The following is an 18,371-nucleotide window of genomic DNA, read 5'->3' as shown; positions in this document are numbered from 1 at the left end:
TTTAGTTTGATACCGAAGTTTATATATAGCTGATATTTCTATTTCATTTCCCGTCTGTGGAAACTGCGAAGAATTGGTCAATATACATGTAGGTAGCGGTGGCCTTTGCCATTATGAAGATGGCTTGTCTCTCGTTCGAATTTTTGAAAGTGAAAACAATTCAAAACCCGAATGCATACCCCGCATTTATGATCTTTCGCGTATGTATGATTCCTATAATGATACATCTCCCTATTAATAAAAATTATTAGGTGCTATAAGGCACTTCTGTTGCTTCTGGTCACCGGAATTGGGATGCTCGATGCTGATCGGACCATTATATTACGAACGTTTCGAACTCAAATGCGATCAGTGCGTTCCAGTTTGCACAAATTTTTTATCTAGTGTAAACTCGAGCGCCCAGGTCTTGATAAATATTACTCTACTTATCCTGGCCCTATCCTTGATTTCTGTTAGATGATGGCACAGTCTGATGTACTACAAGTACTTCCAAGACACAATTTTAACTTTTTCTTGGTACAATTATGTTTTGGGATTAATTTGTGGTAGATCATACTTTGCTTTCGTCTTTTGACTTTTGACCTAACCCTGGCAACGGACACAATTAATCAAAAATTAATAGTAAAAGCAACTGTTTCATCATCTTTATTATTACTATGAACTGGGCCGTGGAGGGCGGTGAATTTAATTAAAGCCACAAACGTGCGACGGGCCACAGAAATGAGGTGGGCCCGCTACGGATGTTATCGTGACAAGCCCAAATTAAGTAGCGCGGGCTTACATCAGCCAGAGTTATCCAGGACTATCCTGGGGTTGGGCTGGCAATTCAATTTAAAGACCAAACCACGGCAACTGGTGAAACTTGCCCAAAGCCGGCCAAGAGATGAATGGTGGACCTGCCTGGGGCTCTTTAAATAGCCCAAAAGCTTAGCTTCGAAAAGAAAGAAAAATACAGTCAAGTTTCCTTCTAAAGGAGCAGGTTTTATATTGAATTATAATTATATTGGATTATATTATATATTTGAAAATAAAATATATGAGCTTCCCAGTTATAAATTCTACTAAATTGATATCCTAAATTATTTCCCTTTTAGTTAAAAACATTCTCTTTACCCTTGCCTCACTGTACAAGTAGAATTTCCCTTTGTGAAACTAATTTGATTCAAGTAAGAATTTGGAGACTCAAGGATCTGGATTTTCACACTCACCCGTCGTTCCGTTTTCCTGTTCACTCAAATCCGCCAAAGAGGCTGACAGGGCCTCAGCCATTTTGGCTGCCGAGGAAGTGGTCGTCATGGTCCTTGGCTGAGATGCATTTCCGTCGCTTTTCACAATCAGATTCGTTGCACTTGTACCGTTTTCCGTTTTCGCAGTTTCCGCATTATGTTTTACCATGGCGGAATCCTTCGGGGCTGGGGAGGGGATTGGAGATGGTGTGAAATCCACAGCCTACGGCTGTGTGCTCAGATTGCCCTACCCAGGACGAAGAACTCCGAAGTGTCTGGGTCCTCGCGGGTGAGCACTTGTTGCCGCCCGACTTCCTTGCTTCCTTTCTTGTGGTGCGGAAATCAGGAAAAAACGCTCTGTAACGGAAGAGAGGAGTAATGGTTGAGTTCCTTCCGTCAAATGACACTCAATTATGTTCTTTTATGTTCATGAATATTAAAAATCATTTTTATAGTGAATAGGCATAGAATCTTAAGATTTTTTGTAAGACAGTACTAAGTGTTATTTAATTTGTTAAAGATTGGTTTAAACTTTAAATGTAGTTCCATAACCTGGTTCTCAGTAATTGTTAGTATAAAGAAAACGCATGTCTGAGAGTGTCTATGCTGCAATTAGAAAAGTTTTCAGCCCTACAGACTTCAAAACAAAAGTAACTTTTACTTGAACAAGATAGAGAGACATTACAATGGTGTATATATGTATATAGGGAAGAGTTGTATGCCCTAACAATTAAATACAAATTTATATTTTAGGATAAATATTTTTTTTTACAAGTGAAAATGGTTGAACAAAATGTTTAGTTTTACTTTTGTTTTTGAAAAAATAAAGTTGCATATAGGGTATTACAGACTCTTCAGCACCTGTCCTGAAAGGCAAAAACATCAGTATGTCAGGCAGACTCAAGTGAAGTTCTCGCATTTCCTTAAGGCATGCGACACTCCTTCAGGGTCCCCTCCTCCTCTATTCCACTGCCTTTTCTAACTGAGACAAGAACAAAGTTTTTCTGCTTTTGTCAAAGTCACCAAACTAACTACACTTTGGCGCCGGCGTTGTTCATTCAAGTTGTTAAAAGTTTCAGCTACCTAGAACTGCTCACTGTTTTCGCTTCGCAGCTTCACGGTTGCATCTTTTGGCCAAGTTAAATTGTCCCAGTTTAATGTTGAGTGTCACCCCAAAAGATAAAAGGAATTGTCTGATATCGTATCCAAAACAATGAACTAAATACGATCCATGGGAATGAGATTACTCTTCGGTTTTATAACCCAAAAGTGAACATTATTGTAAACAGCAGCCCTGGGATTTATTTATTATTATTGGGGTTTTTAAAATTTGTTTACAAGATGGAAGATATATTTTCAAAACAAAGGGCAAGTGGTATTTTTGGAGAACATCTTTCAACGTTGAAGTAAGAATCATCTCAAATTAAGTTTTTTATCTAAAAATTTCCATTATTTCTTTTTCTATTTTAAGTTCTAGTTTTCTTTGCTGAATAGTTTGTAATAATCGTAATCCAGTTTGCCCAATTTTCAAACTTTTTTGATATTCCCATTTATCTTGACCTTGCTCTCTAGATGGTACCCATAATAGCGCCGTTGATAAGCCTCAAGTCCAACTAGAATTCATTGTCATTTTCACCTAAGTTTCGTTGCCGGACCATTGGGGGGCATTGTGTGTGCGTGTCTCGGAGCTGGCCACTTGTGGATTTTTTTCGCATTTTTAAACAGGCGACAACAAGCGAACGGCAACCACGCGTTTGACCCATGACCCCCTGAAGGCAAACACAAAGAGACACAATAAAAAATAAAAGAAGAGCACTCGCGTAAACTACTCATAAATAAATATATGGAGATCCATTGTTGCTTTGCCGCATTTAGCAGCTTTTTTTTTTGTTATTATTATTTTCAGAATTGTTTTGTTTGGTTTTGCGCGCCGGTTCGTGCTTTTGCTTTTTTTTTTTTTGTTAAAAAAAAGGGGGTTTTGTTTACGCTTCGCCATTTTTACCGAGAGGGGTGCTTCAGTTTAGTGCAGCCGAAGCAAAACCATCACGGGTGGAAAAATAAAACGGATCCCAAATAAACAAACAAAACGTTTTGCCAGTTACTTAAATTCATACAAATATTAAGTTCAAGTTTGTTTATGATTCCTGGCAAAAAATTTAATTGCAAAAATATGTATTTACAGAGGATTTAGTTTTGTTTATCGTATAGAAAGGGGGCCAGCCCTTTTCATAACAAAAACACAAAAAATAGGGTCAATACTTTTCTTATTTTTTGTAGAATCCATCACAGACCCCCCTTTTAGTGCGCTGCATTTAATTTCCTCAAGTAAACATTTTATAAATTATCTGCAGTTTAGAAATAAGCCATAAATATGGCTGTGCAATGTGCATTTCCTTGAAAATCCGCTCTGCTTTGCTCCGCTATATTTTTATAGCCAGACGGCGTACGTGGCGGATGAGCAATCTCATTCGCACTTACTGGCATTTTTCAGTTTTTCGTTCTGTTTTTCAAAACCAGGCACTGCCAGCGAGGGCGTAGCTTTCTAGTCAGCCAATTATCGTAATTTTTTTTGCATTTAACTTATTATCATAATTATCATTTTGCTGAATTGGTGAGCCAAGCAGACAGGGTTGGGTACGGAAAACTCATAAATATTCACATTCATAAAATATATACATATACCTCGCTGTTATATTCATTAAAAAAAGAGAACAATAATGTTTGGGAATATTTTTAATTTGGCAAATGTGACGTTCTCTGTTTGGTAGCCTCAAGCATTTATCTTCAAAAAATCCCCATGTCCCCATCATTCTTGCTCGCAGCTACCACCATATGTGTGGGTTCTTACTTGGTTTCATTTAATAAACATTTTTATATGGCAGAAAGTATTTTCCCAGAGAACCTTGCATTCTTTTAGCGATGAGCTACCAAGTGTTTTGTGTTTGTTGTTTGAAATTGATTAAAGTAGCCCCCAGCCATCCATCCATCCATCTATCCAGTCATCCAGCTTTCCAGCAATCCAACGCCTGTTCCCCAAACACTCGTACACTTGATTGAATAACCGCGAGTGCAAGTGTTTGTGTATATTTTTATTTCGTATCTGTATCTTTCAGTACGTATAGTACAATATATATGTATATGCGAATATGTGTGTTTGTCTGTTTTTTGTATCTTTGACTTTGATCGCGCATGATTAATGATTACGCCCGTGTTTATTGCCTTTGCCACTCCTAGAGGGTGATAAAAGTTTTCTTTTCGGCGCTTCGGGGGATTCTGATGCCTGGCGTATTTCTCTCATATTTCAGCCTTAGCACTTCTTTTTGGGGACTGGGGATTGGGCATGGTTGTGTCTGTGGTTTGTCATCATTCATATATAATTTGACAAACTTTCTACATAACGTCCATCAGAGATTAAATTATTAAAGATTAATTCGTCAGATACATAAATTATTATATTTGTATATAATATTACTCATAATATAGGTCCGTTTTAATTACGCATTAAAAGAATAAAAATCAAAGCCAAATATCTAAGCTGTTTCTGCCACAAAATTATCAAAACAAAACTTAAAAGAATTCCCAAAACCCATTCAATAGCTATTTACTAAGCTTTATAATTATTATTTCCATTGCTTAAATAAAACATAAATATGGTAAAAAGTTTTTCAAAAAGTTTCTGGGTTTTGTCAAAAGCACGAAAATAAAATCTGAAAATGAAATTAACGTTTAAAAGAGAACTCGCCCACAGAAAAATACGAAAGTGTGAATTAAAACTTGGGTACTTGGGTCAGAACTTTTATAATTGAATGCCCAGAAAGAAAGGCTAAGAGATTTTGGTTTCAATGCAATTAGATGGAGTGCAGGCCCCTGCGCTTTCCCACTTTTCGGATGCAATCAACGTCCAAGTGCTCTTTCAGAACTGCCATCGAGTATACGCCATGTTGGACCGCAACAGGCCCGAGGGCTCTTCAATAGATGGCTAATTTTTGTTTCCTAAGCTCAAATTGCTGGCCAAAAAACGAGAAAATTAAACAAAATGGTCGGAGGACTACACTCAGGCTATTATGTATATTTCTGTTGGTCTTGGCAGGCCTGGGGCCCATGAATGCTGATTCATTAGCCAAACCTTCTCGACCACATAGACATAGAGCCATTTAAATGCGAATTAGGGTAACCGCCCTTCTCACTGGGTATGTGTGTGTGTAAAGGGGGCGTGGCTGTTGTGGTTGTGGGTGGGCCGAGGTTTGTGGTCTTGCCTTGGCACGTCCCAGCTCGCCTTGGATCGCAATTGCTCTCCGGATGCGTGACTCTTGTTGTTTCGCCTGATGGTGTTTAATTTGATTTGGTCGAGAATGCATAAACTACTTATAAGGCAAACAGGAATTAGTGTTAGAAATTTAGTTTAGCTAATTAAGAGGCAGATGATGTAGGGGGTACCCCTCTCAAAATAACTCATTAGATGCCAAATAAATTGCAAAATTAATACCAATTTTAACTGGTTGTACCGGTTTATGCAATTCTTGGGGATTATTAGTAATTCCCATAAGCAAAAAGACCTTGATGTGACATTTCAATTAAATGTCTCCAGCACCCGCTCTCATCCAGCATAGGAGGCTGGCTGTCTTCCCTGGGAAGGCATTAAGATTGTTTTAATTGCTCATTTATGAATCCAAGAGAGAAATGTTTGAAACATGTGCTAAGCGATTTTATTAGCTACCGCCGGCCATAAAAGTCGTCGACATCAAAAGTCTAAAAATAATGTTGGCCAAAAAAAAAACCAACGGGGGAGAAAAAATTGAATTATCAAGGGAAACGAAACAAAACAAAAAGAGGCATAACGGGTGCAAAGCCAGAACAACAGGTAATTAGGAGAATAAATAAACAAATAATAAATTTGTTGAATTTGCAAAATGCGAAGAATCTCTTCCAGAGCTATAGCCAGAGCTATACTTGAGTGCAATTCCTCATTTTGCCTTAAATACTTGTGTGTGTCAAAATGAAAAATTTGTGCAATGTGCAAGACAAACTTGATTTGCCATAAAATTAAATTTTCGCGCCCATTTGGCGAGGACCAGTGCAGCAGTGGCCCAACCCAAAGATCTGTGCAAATTCGCCAAACGTTCGACGTCAGCCGGTCAATAATTTTTTTGCAAAATGCAATTTTTGGCCCCTTGGCAAGGCCTTGTCGTTTTGGCCAAAAGGCCTGGGCAAATAAATCAAATTGAAATCCGTTGAGAAAATGTTGCAAGATCATTTGACATTCGCAAGTCCGACAAGTGTGAAACGAATTGCCTACAAATCTATGTGCAGATACTTTCGACAACTATGCTGCACTCTGAAATTAATGGGCATAATTGAAAGCTTAAAGATGAAATATTATTTAGAAGAAATCACTTGCGAGTGTTAAAGTTTAAGCTGCAAATGAGGAAAATCAACAAAAGCCAAGTAAACTTTAAGTTCTCACATGAGAACAACTACAACCATTGTTTTTTTTTACAAAGTATTACATTTAATTGAAATAATAAAGAAACAACTTATTTTTGTGAGCAAATCTAAGCTTTAAAAATAATATATCATAAACCCTAACAAAAAAGGATAAACCCATTTCCTGTTAGTGAAAAATGAAGCTCCCTGGAACACAATGAAAAATTGATTTATGTTCAGCAATTTGTTCTTCCTTGAAAACCTTACAAATTGAAACACAAACTTTTGAAAAAATCATAAAGAAAAGAAAGAAAGATTGTTCTTATCTTCATTCCATGGGAATTATCTTTGACTTTTGTCATAAGTATTTCAACAATTTTCTTCGGTAATTTCTTAAAACTTTCCCACATTATTTTCCACTATTTAACGAGAGGGAGAGTGCCTGGAAATTACATTTACAATTGCATTTAACTAAAGCAAAACTCGTTTCTTGACAAACATTAATATGGATTATCATGAGACTATTTTCCGCAACACAAGCCCCTGAGAATATTTGCATAAAATCCCCCCAATTCTAATTTGTAACAATTTTGTTTTGTATTTGTTTTTGTTAAAGTGCGTTTTTGAACTCGTTCCTCGTCATTACACATGTTTATTATACATTTTTGTTGTGGGTCTGTTTGCTCTTAGGGTTTGAAATTTGGCTACTAAAGCATTTTACTTTTTTTTTTGTATTTTGTTGCTGTTTGATTAGGCGTCTAGGTTGACACACACAGGCGGCACAACAAGACATACATACATGCGACGGACTGTCGGACAGATTGACAAACCGACCGACTCACAGAGACGGACACCCATATAGTCGCACGTATGCGAGAGGCGGTCAGAGGCACATGTGGTGAAAATTTAACACAAATGTGCAAATTTAATTAAATTCAAACGAGAAATAAATATAAATATACGCTTCGTTCGCATACATACGGATGATACTATATTGCGTTAGGGGAGATCTAGTGAAAATAAGAAGCAGTACGAGCCAAGGGAAAATAGAATATAACTTTGTTCATAAATATATGCAAAGTATTTTCAATGTTTTAATTAGGTTAATATAAGGCGTAAATAGATGTTTTATTTTTCATAAATAATATTACAAGCGAATTCTTTGAGTATTGCCAAAAATCTCTAATAATTGGCACATGTCAATCATAATATTTTGAAGGGAATGGTATTTTCGAAAGTTCCCTTTTAAAGTGACTCATAATTCCCCTAAAAAAATTCCTTCTATTCTCCAAATATTACTCATATTTTAGTTTAAATATTTATGCGATAAGTCAATCGTTTTAAATGTTGATCAAATTCGATTAGAAAAAGTAAAATATGTGTGTCTGAAATTTGAAAATGCCATTTGTCTCATTGGGCTTACCGGCGGCTTCAATAAAGTATTTTATCGGCGCTATCGCTCTTTGTGATAATGGCCCCGAAAACCACCAAAAATAAAATAAAGTCAATGTCCAAGTCGCTTCTTCATTTCGTTATCGGAGCAGCGTATGCCAAGTGGCTTTGATTTGGTTTCTACTTTAACTTATTTTTAAATTTTTCGTATATAGACAAAGCATGGCATTATTTTTATATAGAATCCTAACTCGCTGCTTGGCCATAAAGATAAAATTATAACTGGCCAAAAAAAAAAATAAATGAGGCACACTGAACAACGTGGGGGCGTTAATTTATTGTTGGGTAGCCGTGAGCCAAAATCTGCGACAACACTTTTATAACTTGATTTATTTAAAATTTTAAAACCAACAACATTTGGCAAAAATATACATTCAGAATCAGAATGGTATTTAATAAGAAGGAAGAAGGACACTGGCTAAGGTCATTTATCCCATTACTTGTCGATGAAATAGTTTCTGGAGGGTGTCGGAATTTCTCTCATCAAAGATTATTAATTATTGAGCCAAAAATGTATTAAAAGCTTTGCCACTAAAAATAATAATAATGCCAAAGACAACAGACACATTCGCACACACAGATTCTTCAGTTGATAAATAAATATATGTATTTAAATATATGTGTAGTCAAACTCATATATATTTATATATATTTTTGTTGTATCACTTCTTTCATCAGACAGTCACACATCCACAATGATCATCAACTCGTTCTGTCGTTGAAACAAAAAATGGCAAATAAAACAATAACAACCAGAACTGACGCAGAAATCCGCCGCCAGCTGCCGAGTTGAAGGCAGCATTCATTTTCCTCAGCTATTTCATAGAATACATTTAATTTGGAGACACTTGTTGTTGGCCTTCTTTAATTAATAATCCAAATCCAAGTTCTAATGAAAAGAAATATATTTTAAAGGCGAAAAATAAAGAAAAAACGAAACTGAAATCAGATACGATTAGCACTATCACTACACCAAACGGGCCACAACGAAAAAAATCAAATAAAAAGTGAGCTGCAAATTTATTACGATCAGTCTCTACCCATTCTGATTCGTATGGTCGCGTTCTCGATTTTGTATTTTTGTATTTTTAGCTAATTTCAGTTGCTATTGAGCTTGGCAATTAGTTACACTTGATTATATGAAAGCAGGGCGTTAAACATTTTGCCGGTCGTCCCCCCATCGAAGTTCGTCATTCTGTGTGTTTTTTCTCCCATTTTCGATCACTTTTGAGGCACAAATTATTTCCCATAATTTATGAATGCCATAAAAACAAAAACTCAACCTAAATTATGTGAATTCAAAAGTTTATTGAAGCAATTTAAATAAAATCGCTTGATTTGTTTTAACAAATTTATTGGTTTCATTCCAAACTGGTTTTAATTAGTATTTTAAGAATGGGCTTGAACAAATTTCATGGTTCGCCAGCGGGGAAACCTTTGTACAATACCTATTTCAAAGATTTCACTCCTTTGTGTCGCCTATTTTGCAATCATTTATATCAATTTTTATTTGTATATATTTGAGACATTGCCCAATGGCACATGTTGTTTAATAATTTCACATTCACACCAGAGCACTCACAACTCACACACTGGGGCCCGCGTTAGGCCAGGAAAAGCGCGAAAATCGCGTCCGACAATAGACGCCCGAGAACCGCCTGCGAACCGCCAGTGAACCGCACCCGAACGCGTTCTAATCAGAACTGAGGAGCAGCCGAATGTCCAACAGGCGGAGGCCCCACTCAACATGTTGCCGACCTTGCCGCCGAGTGAGCAAAAACAAATTCTTTTCAAGAGAACGAGAGCGCCACAAATAGAGAGTGAGCGGTTCTGTTTGGGTTTTATTTTCTTTTTCTGAATCAAAGTATAATCAAAGATTAATATAAACACTTCTTAATATTATTCAAAAAAAAAATACAATTTTTATTTGGCATATTGCACCTAGACTTTAATAATGGAGTCTGGTCCAAAATAGCCATTTCATCATGATTAATACTTAACTTTTAAAAGATATTATTGTTGTGGAATAAATAAAAAATAAAGATTACAATAAACAAACAAATTTCTGTTAGATTAGACTACACTTGTCATACATGGCGTATAAGTGATATTTTTAAAAGTACTACCTTATGAATTTATTCATATTCCTGGACTTATAACATTATCTCTTTTTTCTTCTACTTTAAATCCTATTTGTCTAATTTCTATGATTTTTTTCCTCAATTGCATATTACACTCATCCTGTCATAAATGGAGTATAAGTAATATCTTTGAAAGGAATTTTAGCTGTCTAGTTCAAGAACTTTATAGATAGTATCTATTATACACCCTATCCATATTTTCTTAGAAAATTCTCCCCTCTTTTAAAATCCTATCTGTCTTAGTTTTATGGTCTTCTTCCCACTTAAAATAAACACTAATTAATGAATCAATCACAATAAAATTCAAGGAGGGCTTTATTACTCTAATCACAAGTATAAATGAACGATTTCCGTAATCTTAAGATTAACGCTAGACTAAATGCGAAAAGACTAATCTAGTTTTTAATCTAAAAAATGTCAATTAAGAAAAAACAAGTATCATTTACAGAATCGAGAACAAGGACGGGATTATCAATTATCCGGAATTAGTTGAGTCCAGGTTCCAGAGCTTCCAGAAATTAAAGAAACACGCAATCGACACCAGCTTCAGCGCCACTTCAACCTCAATTTCCTGAAATTAAATTGCTTACAAGCTGCTCGGCTCAGTTAATTTCAACTTAGCAGGATATTGTCAACAGTCGTTTCCATTCCGCCTTTTGTATGGCGGTCAGAGGTCAGAGGTATGGTTGGGGAAAATGTTTGAGGTGCACTGTTGACATACAAACACCTAAAGTTCTGCACTTTGGTTGCAGTGTGTTTGCTGACTTGTGCAATTTCCGTCCGACAACACGGGGCGTATACGTAACGAGCTTTGACAGAGTCTGGGCAACAGTTGTCCGCAAATTTATCCATTACTCTATACACCTGTAATCGAGTGCCCTCACCTAAGAGTTCATCCATTTCCCACTTGACCATAACCGTCTACCATAATTATATAAATAGAAAACCAATTATTTTCCGAGGGAGTTAGAGAGATTAATAAAGAGATTTTTTTTTGCAAATTCGTTATTGAATCCAATAAATATTTAAAGCCACAATCAAAAAAAAATTTAAATAAACAATCCAGAAAAAGCGTAAAGCCTCTTTAAACACCAAGATCCATTAAAATGCCATTTAGAGAGTGTAAAGCCGCCAAGGATCAAGGCAAATTAACTAATTGAAGGCTCAAGTAGGCTTTGCATATATTTTTGTGGAAAGCAAAAAAGGTGTCCCGCCTGCCGATAGATTAAAGATGGAAAAGCCATTGGCCACCAACGACCAAGGTCATGGCCAGGACTACACCAACCCCGTAGGTAGGTGGAATGCATAATATATTGGCCAGATCGAAATCAAAACATGTTTACCTTCGCACGCCGCACGCTGAAAAGTTAGTCCTGGCTTGAGGAAGGCCACTTCAGAAGGCGACAAGTAGCCAGGACGAATTTTTTAATCCTCCAACTGTTGCCGTGGGAGTAGATATGTCTGATATTCAAGTACCTGTCGATTTTAAAGGTTTGTTGTTTTTTTGCGAATTTATACAGCTACTAAAATAATAATTATTTTCTAAAAATAAATGAAAATATCCTTCTATTCAGATGGCTTTAACCTTCTTTAATGACACAAAAGCAAACAAGTAAATGATACTTTAATGAACGACTATTAAATGTCAATCAAAGCAGAGGTCATAGTCAATGGTAGAAAATAACCTTTTTGCATTTTTAATGGACTTGCCTTGCGTTATCCTTGAGGCTTGAGTTATTTTTTACTTGCTATGAAATACTATTTAACAAAAGCCCTAAATGTATATGTTTGTTTCTTGAATAAAAAATACAACAGCCTGGCCAACTGTCGCCAGGACATAAAGCCTTATTACGAAATGTTCTTTAATTAGTCCGCTCGACTTAATTACAAAACTGCAAAGTCAACAAAAGCAGCACCACCATTTCTAAAGCAAATTGTATACAATAACAAACTCTCGACTGCCCCGGGATCTGTGGCCTTTGGCCGACAATTAACCGACTGTGGCTCTGACTCTGGCTTGTATGAGTGTTTTGGTGGCAACAGCTTGTTGACATCCAACTTTAAAGTACTTTGTCCTTTAATAATTACAAAGCTCGCTGGCAGGTCTTGAGAGATCTAATATAGTCAGTACTGAAATAAGGGTTAGTTTTTCTTATGATATTCAAACCTTTTTTTAAAAACAAGTCCTAATTTTATATGAATATTATTACACCTGTAGCTGAGCCACAACCCTCATTTCCTGCTTTACCCATTATCATTATTTTCGTAAAAAAGAGAAACAGAATGAGAATGAAATGAACAAAAACTTGGACGTGGCTAATAGCAAAAATCAATGCCGACTCGCCCCAAAATGCAAATGAGCCTCCCCCAACCATGGCAGGATCATTTGAATAAATATATTCACAAATCATGCAATTTCCTGCTGGAGTTCTGGAGCTGAATCTTCAGAAAAACAGAAAGCAACAAACAAAGTGGACCAAGAAAAAAGCAAATTCAATATAAACGCAAATTATTTGTACTCTCCGGTGGTGGCAATAACTGCAAATATAAGAAAAAAACCACCAGGGATAGCACAAAACTTTGGGAAAAAGTGTGGTGGTGTTTGGTTTTTATGTCCTGTCGTCCTGGCATAAATCTGATGGTCAACTCGATGGCCGTGTGATGTGTTCGACATGCCACTTTAAGCCACTTTTTGGTGCCAAAAAAAGTATTAAAGTAAAGGTATTTTGGTCAAAATGGTCAATAAGAAAAGTCAGAGAAATATGTAGTTATTTCATTACAGATTTTAGAAACAGCCTCTATTTTTTTTAGGTAGTAAAAAATAATAATGAAAAGACAAAACCATTTGTTATTTCTTCTCCTTACCCACACTCTCCAAATTTCTGAAATTAAATTCATCATACGCCACGTAGTCCTGCCTGGCAGGAGCTGGAAGTAAACTTTTGCACGTTGCTCCAGTGCTGACCCGCATACAAAATAGAAGACCAGCACAAACCAAAAAGTTTCAGAAATCTTTGGTAGATTTAATTATGTTTAAATAGGCTTAACCAAACTTAACACGGGATGAATAGAAAATCCAATATAGGTTGGCACACATATGTGTTCTCCGATGATAAAGTGAAACTAATTAAAATTGTGGGCATAGAAATTGTATTAAATTTTGTCAGATGGCTTTATGATAAATCCGGCAAACAAAAGCACAAGTTTCTTTATTTAAATGACAATTTTTTTCATTATTATTCCATTAGTAAACTATGAAAATGTTTTTAAGCCTTTAATAGACAGATGCCAACAAAAAAAAAGGGAAAGCTCATTAGCACTGAAAAATATATCCTGGTATAGTGTCACAGCTGCCAATAAGCCTATGGTGGGGGTTAAAGGTCACCCTTCTATCTGCCTGTTGCGCGAGTTTTCCCCTTTGATTTCATTCCGTTTCTACTTTATTATATCAATTTTTGTAGCTTTTGTTTCTCCACTAGTGAGGTTTTTTCTGCAATTTCCATCGAACCTCACGACCGGATGCAATGGACCATAAGAGAGGGCGGACAATCGGCAGCATCAGGTTAAAAGGATACAGTGACACACAACCCGCTGTCAGGAAGAACAATACGGGCTGACTTACATCCGACGGACTCTCTGCCAATCAAAGCCCAGAAATGGACAGAACAGATGAATGCAAAAATATTGGCATTTCGAAAAGCTAAAGTTACCTTTATGGATCCGAGTGCAAGTCCAAACTTTCAATCAAATATGACGGAAATATTAAAGAACCATAACTTCTACTGAAAAAAACCTGTAATTGTTTCTTTGCTAATGAAAAACAATCAAGTATGAAACTAAATAAATATAAAATGGTTTTTCAGGGCTCTTATATACGTTTTTCGGGTAATATATCTCAGGATGTGGCAGGATACCTGGATGCCCCAGGCTTTGTTATTCTCGGGCTGTTGTTTTTCTTACGTTACCAACGCAATTCCGACCAGGCAGCTTATTTATTCATATGGTTATTCGCGTTTTTTAAGAAAAATGAGCTCTGAAATATTAAAGTAGGTTCCAAAACATGTTGATAAGCATTCGGGTGCAACAGGCCGCCATTGAACTTGGCAACATGTTGCGTGTGCCAAATGTAAACAGAGAAAATATAGCGCCAACCAACCTCTTCTCCCGCTGGCGGCTTCCTCTCTGGTACGCCCCCTGAGAAAAATGTTAGTACTGGCTCACGTGGCGTATGAGTAATTCTTGTTCGGCCTTTTGCCTTCTACCAACAATTTATGACGTTTACCTCTTGGCAACGTCATGTGATAAGCTGTATTAAGTGTGAAATGTGTGAAATACGTGAATTATGTTTTGTAGACGGCACCTGGGCTGCCTCTTCTGATCCAATTTAAGAAAAACAACAATCGTAGATGTAAATATTTTGTATCCTTTATTGCTCTTCGGTTGCATTCAATCGGCATTCGCTTAAATTTTACACAAAAATACACAGAGATAGTTCAGTAGTTAGAATAATGCTGGTTTCAGTGTAGTTGTTGCTTTTAGTTTTCATGCTTTACAGATATATCAAATGCACTTTTAAGTATCAGCTTTAGTTACGTTTAACAGTTTGAATTGCTTGATTAGATGGCTGCGTACAGTAGAGGGGAAATCATCTTTGGGCATTTGCTTCCCATTATTTCGGGGTATTTAATCTTACATTTAACATAAAGTATTCCGTTCATTAGCTTTAATTAAGTAGCGAAAATGCATACTCAGTATAATTCCGTTTGAAATTGTATGTTAAACATATTATATGCAATGGCATTTAGAACGAATCGACTGACTGACTGACTGACCTAGTGACTTGACTTGATTCCGACTTGACTTGATCTCTTTATGAGGACTCTGGCGATACATGCTCTCCTCATCTAACACACATTCCATTAGCATTGGGTATCAAAAATACTTATCATGGCTTTACATTACACTTTAGTTACAAAAATATTTAAAATTTAATACCATTAACAAAAATACTTGACAATCGATTTGATTTTGGAAACTCTTGCTTACATTTTTGGAACGAAAATAAACTCATTTACAAGACATGGGGAGAAACAATAAGTGTATGTCGTGTGTGTGTTTATGAGTTGGTGCGGTGTGCCGTATGGGTGCTTAGTTCCAGTCCTTTTTGATCTCAAAGGTCCAGTCCCACTCCAGGTGTATATGCTTGTCGTCATCCGTGAAAACCGAACTGACCGAGTACGTGCCGCGGGAGAAAGTACCGGAGGGCGCCTCCTCGGCGGGCGTCAAATAGAATTGGATTTCCTTCTTCGGGGGATAGGAGCCAACCATGTGCTTCATTTTATCAACTGCCGAATGAAATAAAATGATTCAATCAGTCAATTGTTTACTCTCCTTAACAATTCAGAGATACAAGGCAGTCTTACCCACAACTTAAATCAATTCAAAATAAATTATCCGAAATTAGGTTTGGCATTGAAGACAATAGGATAGGATATTGGTTATTCTCAACACATGACTATGGTCAGTATTCCAAATGTAATAAAAACAATGTAAACCACACTGCAGAGCCCGCACAACAGAGTGGTGCCATCAAAACTACTATTTGCCATTTTCAACTTTGAGGCAACTGTTTAGTTAGAAAGCCAATAGCAGACTAATGCCTAAAGACATCAATTTGTGGGTTCTTGCCAAGAGAAGTCCCAAAAGTGCTACAGCTACGTAACACCTCTTAAAACCAATTGATAAATGCGGGATTTTAGTTTGACTTTACTAGCGTATTAAGGAAGAGTTGAAGAATCTACTATAACCCTCAGAAAAAAACCAGCTTTAGAAACACACTCACCGTTCACACCCAACCGAGAAGTCTTTTGCACATACTTAAGGCCATGGACAATTTCGCGTTGCACGATAAAATCGATGCGCACCTTGTACTGAACACCTTCTTTGATCACAAATAGCTGTCGACCAAATAATATAGGATTAATAATTGCATATATGGTTTTAAAGTGCATTACTTACCTGCTTTTTAAGCTGACTAAGGTCACCGGTAAGATCCAATTCCATATCGGGGCGTCCCTCCACAACAAGTGCCAGTTTCTTGACAATCACCTTACGAGGATCATTGGGATCTAGTTTAAAAAAACATGAACTTTGTTTAGTTTTAATTCAAACTAATCACGTGTGTGGGTATCTTACCAACAATGATCTTTTCGGTCTGGGCGGCACCCAGGAGGGCCTCCTTGTAACGTCGCAAGCTTTCGTCTTCCTGATCAGCGGCCATAATCTCCTCGATGGTCTTCTCCGGCGGCGCCTGGTAGTTGGTATCGTGCACATCCTCGTCATGGTGGTCGGGATGCTGCTGCGTCTGTGTGTCGGCCATGGTTTTTAACCTAGAACTAGACCAAGTAGCATTGTTTATAAATCAATTAATTTGGAGCGCTTTCTCTATCGCCAGGCAGTTGTGTTGTGTGGGTCATAGGCATATTTTTAGTGGTGTGATTAACACACTGAGCGTAATGGGTGTGTTTTTACATATATTTTATGCATGCGAGCGTTACTACAAGTATTTGCAAGCATGACAAATAATTTAAAACGAATATCATCTGGAATTACTTGACTAGTCGCATGTTTAGTGGTTAGCGAACAAATGCTAACGCCTAAACTCAATCCTGATAGCAGATTACCTTATCTTTCAGTTAACATCGAAGTGAGTTTATTAATTTTGGCAAAAAACAAACACTTTTCTGTGGCAAGAAACTGTTTGCCACTTCATATGCACGTTCAATAATATTGATTAAATTCCAATTATTAACGCATTGATGGACTGACACGGACGGAGGTGGTGCTGGGAGGCGGCAGTCGCCTGCAGCTGGCCCGTACAACAACAAAAACAAAAAGGTCCAACCAAATACGGAGCCAAAGAGACAGATAAGGTCGGAGCGAGCATGCGATAGAGAGAGAGGGAGCAGATATCGGCATTGAATAATATTGACCAGAACCCGCCCCCACTACCCTTCCGGCCGGGCTGGCCCCCACCCAGCGACGCCTTTATTATTATCTTGCTTTGTTTTCCATTATCTAAATACACGTCGCTTGCTTTATGTCCATTTTCAACGAATGTTGGGCCAATAATAATTCTCCACTTTCCCGATTTGGCCATATATGTATGTGGGTATGTTCGAGTGTGCTACCAGCACAAAATACATGAAATTGAAATGTTATTACTTGACATCGCGTTGTTGCTTGCTGCCAGATAATAAAAACGTATTTATATACCTAGGATATCCACACATATGTGTATGGCGATATATATATACAATGTTAGCAGAAATTCGCTGGATGAGTTGCCGAAAAAATAAACATTTCCCCAAAAGTTTAGGCCATCAAATACAATCGAAACAATTAGGACCGAGTGGGCCAAAGGTAATTTAGAGAAGAATCTTGACCAAACAAAAATTCAAATTCCAAACAAAACGTCGAGAAACCCACTGCCAGGAGAGAGAGCACGAGATTGTTAGAGGGAGAGAGTGGAGGAGTGGCGACCCCCCGTCAGAGTTTCCGATTGGTGTGGGGATATTTCAAGGAAATGTAGGAACCATGCCAGTTTTTGATAAAGAAAGAAGAATGTTAAGACCCCAGACGTATGAATCACACACACAAACACATGCACACACACTCAAACCGGCACATGAGTCGTCATTGGTTTTTTTTTATTTTATTGCAAGTACACTTTTTTGGGAGGAGTACCCCTGCCTGAAGGTACACAAACAGTAGTTATAAACATCAAATGCTATTACTGAGCCTAAAATTTAATATTATTTTAATAGCCTGCATTGGAACGCACGCACACACACTTGCACCCGCACACAATTTGAAGGCGTCGCGCACTCACCTTTTTAAAGCCAAGTAAATAACTACCAAATGGCGTTTCTTGAAGAGTTTCCCGAAAGATGCGTGCCCAGTAAGTTAAAATAAATTTTTTACAATTTTTTTTGGCTTTGATAGACAAATTTAGAAACAAAGCAAAATACAACGAAAAACACTCGGCGAAACAAGAAATAAAATCACATCAGATATCTGGCGCCCTCTAGTGGAAGCAGTGCTGCCAACTTGGTACTTTTCAGAGCTT

At 37.2% G+C, this 18,371-nt stretch overlaps 3 protein-coding genes across 7 annotated transcripts in view; all 3 read right to left on the bottom strand.

Moving 5' to 3' along the window:
• Ac76E (adenylate cyclase type 2 Ac76E) overlaps positions 1-9,790 on the bottom strand; it is a 32,362-nt gene extending 22,572 nt beyond the window's left edge. For 3 of the 5 annotated variants that reach the window (XM_017234128.3, XM_017234129.3, XM_070279704.1), the window contains exons 1-2: positions 9,551-9,790; positions 1,209-1,583 (exon numbers count right to left, since the gene is read on the bottom strand). In XM_017234128.3, coding sequence (XP_017089617.2) covers positions 1,209-1,395 — 187 coding nt within the window. In that variant the 5' untranslated portion in view covers positions 1,396-1,583; positions 9,551-9,790. The remainder of the gene's footprint in view (positions 1-1,208; positions 1,584-9,550) is intronic. The other 2 variants (XM_070279702.1, XM_070279703.1) reach the window with 2 other exon arrangements.
• Positions 9,791-14,646: 4,856 nt separating this feature from the next.
• RhoGDI (rho GDP-dissociation inhibitor) lies at positions 14,647-18,320 on the bottom strand. Its single transcript, XM_017234123.3, has 5 exons — positions 18,135-18,320; positions 16,439-16,638; positions 16,262-16,371; positions 16,086-16,200; positions 14,647-15,588 (listed from the first exon to the last, which is right to left on the bottom strand). The coding sequence occupies exons 2-5, from the start codon at positions 16,620-16,622 to the stop codon at positions 15,392-15,394; spliced, it is 606 nt and encodes a 201-aa protein (XP_017089612.1). The 5' UTR covers positions 16,623-16,638; positions 18,135-18,320; the 3' UTR covers positions 14,647-15,391.
• On the bottom strand, positions 15,603-16,052 carry LOC122322323 (uncharacterized). Its single transcript, XM_043214121.2, has one exon. It carries the CDS (start codon positions 15,850-15,852, stop codon positions 15,748-15,750), a length of 105 nt encoding a protein of 34 aa, XP_043070056.1. The 5' UTR covers positions 15,853-16,052; the 3' UTR covers positions 15,603-15,747.
• Positions 18,321-18,371: the final 51 nt, after the last annotated feature.

The sequence above is a fragment of the Drosophila bipectinata genome, chromosome 3L (assembly GCF_030179905.1).
Source record: "Drosophila bipectinata strain 14024-0381.07 chromosome 3L, DbipHiC1v2, whole genome shotgun sequence".
In the NCBI taxonomy this organism is placed as follows: Eukaryota; Metazoa; Arthropoda; class Insecta; order Diptera; family Drosophilidae; genus Drosophila; species Drosophila bipectinata.
The sequence above is the reverse complement of the archived record's forward strand: the minus strand, read 5'-3'. Positions and strand labels throughout refer to the sequence as shown.